This window comes from Nicotiana attenuata, chromosome 7 (genome assembly GCF_001879085.1).
Source record: "Nicotiana attenuata strain UT chromosome 7, NIATTr2, whole genome shotgun sequence".
Classification (NCBI taxonomy): Eukaryota; Viridiplantae; Streptophyta; class Magnoliopsida; order Solanales; family Solanaceae; genus Nicotiana; species Nicotiana attenuata.
This window is the reverse complement of record NC_031995.1, coordinates 42793141-42803088: the sequence shown is the minus strand read 5'-3', so window position 1 is coordinate 42803088 and position 9948 is coordinate 42793141. Positions and strand designations below refer to the sequence as shown.

General features: G+C 42.1%; 2 protein-coding genes across 2 annotated transcripts; both read right to left on the bottom strand.

Moving 5' to 3' along the window:
- On the bottom strand, positions 4557-6105 carry LOC109230001 (uncharacterized mitochondrial protein AtMg00810-like). Its single transcript, XM_019395539.1, has 3 exons — positions 5910-6105; positions 4868-5864; positions 4557-4626 (listed from the first exon to the last, which is right to left on the bottom strand). The coding sequence occupies exons 1-3, from the start codon at positions 6103-6105 to the stop codon at positions 4557-4559; spliced, it is 1263 nt and encodes a 420-aa protein (XP_019251084.1).
- LOC109230000 lies at positions 9024-9517 on the bottom strand. The gene is made up of 2 exons (XM_019395538.1): positions 9481-9517; positions 9024-9439 (listed from the first exon to the last, which is right to left on the bottom strand). Exons 1-2 carry the CDS (start codon positions 9515-9517, stop codon positions 9024-9026), a joined length of 453 nt encoding a protein of 150 aa, XP_019251083.1.

Sequence of the window (9948 nt, the reverse complement as noted above, 5' to 3'; positions counted from 1 at the left end):
AAGTTCAACTACGGTAGAACCGGGACTCAGGCTATGCGCCTTCACCAAGAAAGTTCAACTACGGTTGAACCAAGACAGGCTATGCGCCTTCACCAAAAAGTTCAACTACGGTTGAACCGGGACTCAGGCTATGCGCCTTCACCAAAAAGTTCAACTACGGTTGAACCGGGACTCAAGCTATGCGTACGGTTGAACCGGGACTCAGGCTATGCGCCTTCACCAAGAAGTTCAACCACGGTTGAACCAAGACAGGCTATGCGCCTTCGCCAAAAAGTTCAACTACGCTTGAACCGGGACTCAGGCTATGCGCCTTCACCAAAAAGTTCAACTACGGTTGAACCAAGACAGGCTATGCGCCTTCACCAAAAAGTTCAACTACGGTTGAACCAAGACAGTCTATGCGCCTTCACCAAAAAGTTCAACTACGGTTGAACCGGGACTCTGGCTATGCGCCTTCACCAAAAAAGTTCAACTACGGTTGAACCAAGATAGGCTATGCGCCTTCGCCAAAAAGTTCAACTACGGTTGAACTGGGACTCCGGCTACGTGCCTTCACCAAAAAAGTTCAACTACGGTTGAACCAAGACAGGCTATGCGCCTTCGCCAAAAAGTTCAACTACGGTTGAACAAAGACAGGCTATGTGCCTTCGCCAAAAAGTTCAACTACGGTGGAACCGGGACTCAGGCTATGCGCCTTCGCCAAAAAGTTCAACTACGGTTGAACCGGGACTCAGGCTATGCGCCTTCACCAAAAAAGTTCAACTACGGTTGAACCAAGATAGGCTATGCGCCTTCACCAAAAAGTTCAACTACGGTTGAACCGGGACTCAAGCTATGTGCCTTCGCCACCAAATTTAACAAAGTCCAACAACAGTCGAACTGGGACTCCGGCTACGTGCCTTCGCCAATAAGTCCAACCACGGTCGAACCAAGACTCAGGCTATGTGCCTTCGCCATTAAATCCAACGAGCTCGACCTCGCTCGAACTACAAGGATGGACGCCTTCGTACTCAACTTTAGCAAGTTCAACCACAGTTGAACCGAGACTCAGGCCAAACGCCTTCATCTGTGAAAGCAAAGCCCGACCTCCAACAAATCGAAGCGCAGGATAGGCACCCTCGCCATTCAAGTAAGTTCTCCTAACTCGAATTAAGAGTCGGGCCACGTAAAGTTCGGCCCCGGTCAAACTACGAGGCCGCGTTTTTTACCATCACGACCGGTAGTTCGACCGCGTCCGAACTGGGACTAAGGCTAAGCGCCGCTATCGCCAAATAACGGCTAAGACTCTCCCGCACCGAGTCGAAAAACTAAGGCCATCACCATCAACGGTCGACCTAGATTCGACTAAGGTGAGTAAACGACTCGACGACAGTCAAGGTCGCCTACATGGCTAAGGCCACTAATTATATTATGGCTAAGGCCATCGCCGCCAACGGTCGACCTAGATTCGACTACGGTGAGTAAACGACTCGACGACAGTCGAAGTCGCCTACATGGCTAAGGCCATCAAGATTGGGGAAACGTAAAGTCCGGCCCCGGTCAAACTACAAGGCCGCGTTTCTGTCATAACGGCCGACAGTTCGACCGCGCCCGAACTGGGACTAAGGCTAAGTGCCGCTATCGCCAAGAAACGGCTCCGACTCGCTCACCCCGAGTCGAAGAAGAAGAGTAGTCAACAATTAAAAACTAACATGCCTACCAGAGTCGAAATCGAAGGCAAATCACCCCTTCGAGCGCATGCAAAGAAAAATCTAAGGGGGAAAAAGAGGAGAATACAAAACAGACACAAGGCAAATAACGGAAAGGAGATCTCAAAGTTAATTGCGGGTCTTCCCCGCTTACACCCTGCCAAGGCCGATCAATACAAGGAAAGAGAAAATAAAAAACAAGAAAAAATGCATATCTTTTTACTCGGCGCCATCCACGCCACCATCTGCACCAGTGTCAGCCTCTGGCGTCGCCGCGTCAAAAACCACAGTTGGTACGGGCCTCACGAGCCTTTTGATGCGCTCCCTCGAAAGCAGCTTCGGTCACGATGCCGGCCTCCCACAAATTCTTATATACATCATGTTGGGCCTCGGCAAAGACCCAAAGTTCACGAGCCTGGCTGGAAGAAGCGGCTTGGTCCCGTAGGCGCTGATTCTTTTCTTCCAAGGCTGTGATCCGGTCCGCCATGACTTGGGCGTCCTGCTCAAAGACACCGATCCGCTCCTCGAGACTCGCTTCTCTAAAGGCCACAGTAGCCCTCTCCAATGCCCGTTGGGACTCGTGCACGCGGATAGCTTCCGTTAATGCTCCAGCCCTCGACGAGGCATCCCTCACTTGAAGCTTCAATACTGCGACTTCACCCTCCAACGCAGTCACTTTCCCGCCCCATGCCGCAGCGGCCTCCGCCGCTTTAGCCTGGCCCTGGCGCTCACACTCAGCTGCGGCTCTCTTTACCGCCTCGAGCTCCTCATCCTTCCGGCGGAGTTGCTCCTCGAGAGCACTCGTCCTGCCAAGTGTTTGCTGCATCTGAAGCTCCCGCCTCGCCAGTTCCTCGACCAAGGCCCGGCTACGGGGATCATTCCTCAAGCGCACGTGCTACTCTCTGCACTGATCCCGGTAGCGACGATACTTCTCCAGCGCCCGCAAAAATATCCCCGAGCGGACTTTGGCTCGACGGATGCTCTCCACCTCTAACAAATAAGACTGCAAAGCAAAGACAACGATTAAGATAAAGAACAAACTAAGGCAAAGAAGAAACGAACCGACGTAATAGTACATACCCTCAAGCCCATCACGACTACTTCATTCATCAGTCTGATATCCGTAACGTCCCTCAACGATGCATTCTCGGCCTCCGAGCATAGCAGCTCAAACTGCGGCACCAAGCCACTCCCTTGGAGCAATAAGTTCAACTCTGTGGGAACCTCGACGAATCGAGAGCGCCCCTCTGCGCGCACCGCTGAATTGGTGAAGCCTTCTTGGAACATACGGACGTCGTCGGGGTTCAAGTCGGATTCGGACTCGTACTCATCTCCTACAGCATCCCCTTTATATGAAAGGCTACGGCCATCTCTATTATATGAAAGGGTCTCCAACATATGAAAGGCTATGGCCATCCCCTTTATATGAAAGGCTACGGCCATCTCTATTATATGAAAGGCTCTCCAACATATGAAAGGCTACGGCCATCGCCATTATATGAAAGGCTACGACCACCTCCAATGTATGAAAGGCTACGGCCACCCCCAATGTATGAAAGGCTACGGCCGTCTCCAACGTGTAAACGGCTAAGGCCGCCGCCGTCAATAAGTCGACCCCCTTATTCGAGTTTTTTTTAAATCACAATCGATGAAATCCGCTCATCGAGCTCGGCCGAAACACGACCTCAATAAGCGGAGGGACTAACTGTATAGGTCAGAATCTGACCTCACGGTAATTAACGGAGTTAATCTCGTCTTGAGCTAATCCATAATTAATAAGTGGTATGGCCACTTATTCATAAGAGGATTCGACTCTTGTCCGATTTAATCTACGAGGGCACGACCCATTCATTCCCCCATGGGGACGGAACCTCAGCGTGGCCACGACCATTTATTGCCAGCTCACGAAGCTCACATCTATAAATACTAAGAGTGGAAGCCCTAGAAAGGGGGCTGCTTCTTCATCACTATTCACAAAATAGAGAGAGAAGAGAAAAATATACCCATCTTATGGGAGGAGAAAACACCATTGTAAGGCTCTGAACCTCTTCAGGGAGAGGCAGACCAAACCAATATTATCAATAAAAGTTGTTAAGATTTCTTCCCCTAACCTTGAGTACTTATTTTCATGTTCTTCGCTTGGTCCGATGGATTATTACGATTTGCTATGATTTTTCCGTAACTTATTTGTATTGTTTTGCACTCATAAAGCACATGATAACTTTTGAGCAAACAGATAAGTTAATAAGTTATACCATAATTTTAGTAATACTTTTAATCAAATACGGAAAAAATTTAATCTCAAAATTTATATCGGGATAACTCACCTAATCGTTTGAACCAAACGGCCCCTAAAGACTTGCTTCCATTGGTTACTGTAGGCTGCAGTTATTATAAAGGCTGTAACTATGATTAATTACGTGAGATGTGCTGTACCGTGGTCCCAAATACTACTCTCTAAATCTAACTTTCTTCTGAATTTCTTTAATTTTTAGTTTTCCTTTTGTCTTCTATTTTCTGCATTTGGACATAAATTTAGTTGAAACTTAAAGGGAAAAAAATTAAAGTTGTATTGAAAAATAACTTTTGAAAATTAAAGTTGTGGTTGGACATAACATTTTAATAAGATATAAAATGCTTATGACTTTCATTAATTTTTTGTTTTCCTTTTATCTTCTGTTTTTGATTTTTTTTAGCTAGCATTTTGAACATAAATTTGGTTGAAACTTAAAAAAAAAATTGAATTTATGTTGAAAAATACTTTTTGGAAGTTGAAGTTGTGGTTGAACATTATCAAAATCCGGCAATGAAACAGTGATCTGCCTTCAACTGAGCTTTGGACACGTTGAGCTTCAATGGTAGAAGAGCTTAGCTCTCACGCCATGAAAATTCAGAGAAAGGTCGGAGAAGAAGATATAGAGAGAGAGCAATGAACATTCTAGAAAATCATTTAATTCAATTCATACAAGTGAGCAATTGAGTGGAGCTCCTCCCACTATATACACGGAGGCAATAACCAAGCCAGCTAACTGACAACTGTCACTATTCCTAACTAACCACTCTAACCACTAAGTCAACTAACTAGCTAATGACCTAGGCTAAGTAATGAAAAATAGATATAATTAATCTTAGTACCCCCCCCCCCCCCCTCAAGTTGGAGATATGGTAAACACGCCAACTTGCCCAATGTGGCACTATGTTTGATTCCAGTTAAAGCTTTGGTTAGAATGTCGGCTAGTTGACTGTCTGTCCTAATATGATGAAGCGAAACTAGTCCTGCTTGTAATTGATCACGCACAAAATGATAGTCCACTTCTATGTGCTTGGTTCTTTCGTGGAAGACTGGATTCTTGGCAATGTGAAGTGCAGATTGGCTATCACATAACACTGAAATAGGCATTGGATAAGGGACAATCAGATCTTCAAACAGTCTGCTCAACCATACCAATTCCCCCACTACTTTCCTTAAGGCCCTGTACTCTGCTTCTGTAGAAGACAATGATATAGTTTCCTGTTTCTTAGACTTCCAGCTGATAGGGTTATTGCTTAGAAGTACCAAATAACCTGTAATGGATCTCCTAGAATCTGGGTAGGCTGCCCAATCAAAGTCACAGTAGGCTTTGACTATGCAATCTGCATCCTTAGACATGAAGATCCCTAGGGTAGGATCATTTCTCAAGTACCTGAGCATATGAAATGCTGCTTTCAAATGAGGTTCTCTGGGATCTTGCATGAACTGACTCAAGTGTTGAACACTATATGCAATATCCAGCCTAGTATTGGTTAGGAAATTTAGTTTCCCCACCAGCTTTCTATCGTAAGTAGGATCTTGTAGGATGGTGCTTTCTTTGGCCTTTAGCTTTATGGTAGGATCCAAGGGAGAAGAACAAGGTTTGTAATCTAGGAAATTGTACTCTTTCAGCATGTCCAATACAAATTTCCTTTGAGAGATTATGACACCAACATCTTTGTACATCACCTCTAGTCTCAGAAAATAATGCAGTTGGCCAAGGTCTTTGATCCTAAACTGCTCATTCAAGAAGTCCTTCAATTGTATGATCTCTTCCTGATCACTCCTAGTAAGCAGCACATCATCTACACATACTGCAACATATACTGAGGTGTTTCCATCTTTCTTATAGAAAAGCGAGTAGTCATTCATGGAATGTGTATATCCTTTTGAACATAAAGCTTCAGTCAGTTTTGCATACCACTATCGACTGGTATGTTTTAGGCCATAGAGAGATTTGTTTAACTTGTAGACTAGTGTTGGCTTATCCACAACAAGTCCAGGTGGAACTTGCATATACACTTCCTCATTAAGGTCCCCATGGAGGAAGGCATTGTTTACATCTAGCTGAGATATACACCACCCTTTCTTCACTGTTGTAGCTATCAGTGCTCTTACTGTTGTCATTTTTACTACTGGTGAGAATGTTTCTGTGTAGTCTGAGTATATCCTTTGACAACCAACCTGGCTTTGAATCTTTCTATACTACCATCAGCTTTATGCTTCACCTTATAAACCCACTTGCACACTATTTCTTGCTTCCCAGGTGGCAGAGGTACTAAATACCAAGTGTTATTAGAGTATAGAGCTTTAAAGTCTTGTGTCATTGCAGCTTGCCATGCAGGATCAATAGCTGCCTCCTCATATGATTATGGTTCCCTGTCATGACAAATATTTCTCATAAGAACTTGACTATCAGGAGTTAATAGATCATAGGTAACATGGTGGTTTATAGAGAACAAGGCATTAAGAGAATTAGGATTTGGTTTTAAGTAGAGAATGCCCATAGTCCTGTAAATAACTAGGTGCTTTATGTGTCCTTAAGGACTGCCTCAGCGTCATGGATTCTACATGGGGTTGTTCAATGTGATTCTGTGGTGAAAGGTTATTGGAGAATTAGGCATCATAGAAGATGATGAGGAGTGATCATGTGCAAGTGACATGAGATTGGTTGTGCTGTCAGAATGACTCCCTTGATCAATCAAGGCTTCAGATGTTTGTTGTGTGATATTTGTATTGTCAGAAGATTGCTCAGATAGAGGTTCAATAAAAGGAATTGAATGAGGAACACATGGTTGGGAAGATGCATTCATATTGGTTGCAAATGGAAAAATGGATTCATTGAAGACTAAATCTCTAGAGATAGTGATTCTTCTAGTGGCTAGACTTAAAACCTTGTATCTCTTTGTGTTGTAAGGGTAGCCAACAAATACATGTGGTGTTGTTCTGGGATCAAACTTGTCTCTATGAGGTTTAGATACAGTAGCATAACACATGCAGCCAAAGCTCTTTAGATGAGAATACTTTGGCTTCCTTTTATATAACAATTCATATGGAGTTTGGTTGTTAATAGAGGTGGAAGGAAATCTGTTTATGTTATAGGTAGCACAGAGTACATATTCACCCGAATATCTTAGGGGCAGTTTGGATTGAAAAAGGAGTGCTCTGGCAGTTTCAAGGAGATACTTGTGTTTTCTTTCCACCACACCATTCTGTTGTGGGGTATAGGGACAAGTTCTTTGGTGGATGATACCCTTAGATTAAAATAGGATATTTGTTTCTGCATTGGTGAACTCTAGTCCATTATCTTTTCTCATAGCTTTTACAGTTACTCCACACTGATTTTCCACCAAACTAATGAATCCCTTAAGTACTTGGAGGATATTGCTTTTACTAGATAAAATATGAGTCCAAGTGGACCTACTGAAATCATCTACAATAGTCATGAAATACTTGTATTTATCATGTGTGGGCACATGGTATGGTTCCCACAAATCATCATGTAAGAGTTCAAAATTTTATTGGTTGTGTTGGTTTTCTGGGGGAATGGGAGCCTTTCCTGTCTGGCCATTGGACAGATGGGGCAATTGAAAGGTTGTTTGGAAGAAAAGGTCACGGGAATGGAGGAAATTTTTTCATCTTTACAAAGGGAACATGTTCAAGTCTGTTATCCATAGAACATCTACACTGTCTCCAACACACAGATGAGAAAAAGTACTAGGAGTTCTAGAAGATGAATTCACAAAAGAAAATTGTTCTTCAGTACCTACACTTGAACTATTTACAACTGGACAAGAAGGAACAAACTTATTGACATGTAATGGCATATCTACAATAGAATGAGATGGACATTGTGTGTTACAAGTGCAACAAGTGATAATGGTGGACAAGTAATAATTGGTCTTTACTCCAAGGTTTGTACTGTTGTTCTTCAAGCAGCTTGGGCACAAGATGTACATCCCATCTTTGACTCTACCAATCACTAGAGGCATCTTCATAGAAGGGGCCTGCAGTATGCAACAATGTTTAATGAAGGCAACAAAACAACTGAGATGAGAGGTGAGGGAGTGAATAGAGATTAAATTGTATCTAAAGGAAGGGAAAAGCATTACCCTATTTAGAGTGATCTTAGGAGTAAGCACAACATTACTAATCTCAGTCACCTTGACTTTATAACCATTTGGAAATATGACAAGTAAAGGATAAGGTAAAGTTATTATGTTGGTTAGCAAGGATCTGTTAAACGTCATATTGTTTGATGCCCCTGAATCTATAATCCATGAGTCAGTTTTGTTTTTAAAACATTCACATGAGAGTTTACCAAAGTCAATAGAAGAAGTGCAGGCTATGATACCTGCAAAGTTTGCTGCTCCAGATGGAATGTTGGCATTGTTTGTGTAGTCTCTTCCTCCTCCTGGATGAAATTGCTGTAGCAGGTTCACTAATTGACTGTATTCTTCCTTGGTGAGGCTTACATTCTGAGCAGTGCAGCTCTCATTATCAGCATGTTGAGTATCTATAGCTGCTACATATGCATTAGCCATTCCCCTATTGAACCTGGTATTCTAGTTCACATTTGGATTGTTCCCATGGTTAAAGTTCTGTCTTGGACTATGACTGAAGTTGGAATCTTGATTGTAACTTGTATTCTGATTTTGATTTTGATTTAGACCTTGAGGATAGCCATGGAGTTTGTAGCACTTCTCTTTTGTGTGCCCTGGTCTTTTGCAATAGTTACAGAAAGGTCTGTTCCTGTTGTTGTGAGTGTTGTTGGGAGAATAATTTGTTTTGAATGATCCTGTTGTGCTTGTGTTAACATTTAGGGCCGATGAATCAAGAGCCAAGCGGTTATGAGGTTTGATTTCTCTCTGTCTTTCCTCTTGAATCAGTAATGAGAAAGCTTGTGCAATTTTAGGAAGATGATTCATCATGAGGATACTACGTCGAACTACAATGTACGTTTCATTCAATCCCATAAGGAATTGTATTAACCTCATGTCCTGTTCTGCTTTGTGCATACTTTCCTTAGCTCCACATGTGCAATTTCAGGTACAATGAGATCTACCAAGCAGAGTGGTGAGTTCTTCCCACAACTTTATCATTTTAGTGTAATAACTAGTAATATCAAGGGCTCCTAGGGACAAATCATTGATCTCCTTTTGGATCTGGTATAATTTTGTTTCATTAATTTGATCATAACGATCTTCAAGCTCTTTCCACAATTCGACTGCATCTGTCATATACTCAACACTGTCTGCGATTTCCTTTGCCAAGGAATTCAAAATCCATGAAGTCACCATATCATCACACCTCTCCCACAATCGATAGTTTGAGGAGTCTGGTTTTGGTCTTTTGCAATCCCCATCGACGAAGCCCAGTTTGTTCTTCAGTGATAGGGCTCTCATCACACCTCTTCTCCATGAACGATAACCAAAAGCAACAAATAGAACATGAACTAATGCTGCTTCGGATTATCAGAAGGATGCATATAAAAAGGACTACTCGTGTCAATAGTTGGCTGATTAGAGGATTCAGCCATGGTCGGTGTAGACTGCTGTTGATACCCAATTTTTCCTTGTATATTTTTAATATGAAAAATACTTTCAAAATAGCCTGTATACGCATATATAAGCAGGTCCCAAGGTTTTATTATTTTTTCGGAATTTTCAAAGATTTTTAAATCAATTTATGGCCCTATTTGTATCAAGAAAACCCAATAATTATCCCCAAAATTATCATTTTGGTGATTTATTTATTGGACTCTTATATTTATACTAAAATATAGCTAAAATAATTTTTTTTCATATTTTTATAAATTTATTTAGTATTTTTAAAGGCTAAATTGCATATAATTGCAATATTAGCCTCTTTTAAGTTTTAATTGTGTTTGTATTTATAAAATTGACTCCAATATTTTTAATTTAATAATTATGTATATTAATCATTTTAGTACCTTTAATTTATTTTCAG

Excerpts from the sequence above, each read along its gene's own strand:
- LOC109230001 (XM_019395539.1), bottom strand. The coding sequence starts at position 6,105 with ATGACAACAGTAAGAGCACTGATAGCTACAACAGTGAAGAAAGGGTGG. Across the intron at positions 5,865-5,909 it reads CTATGGCCTAAAACATACCA|GATATACACATTCCATGAAT; the intron begins GTCGATAGTGGT and ends TATGTTCAAAAG. Across the intron at positions 4,627-4,867 it reads CATAGTGCCACATTGGGCAA|AATGTTCATTGCTCTCTCTC; the intron begins GTTGGCGTGTTT and ends ATGATTTTCTAG.
- LOC109230000 (XM_019395538.1), bottom strand. The coding sequence starts at position 9,517 with ATGGCTGAATCCTCTAATCAGCCAACTATTGACACGA. Across the intron at positions 9,440-9,480 it reads TCAGCCAACTATTGACACGA|CATTAGTTCATGTTCTATTT; the intron begins GTAGTCCTTTTT and ends AATCCGAAGCAG.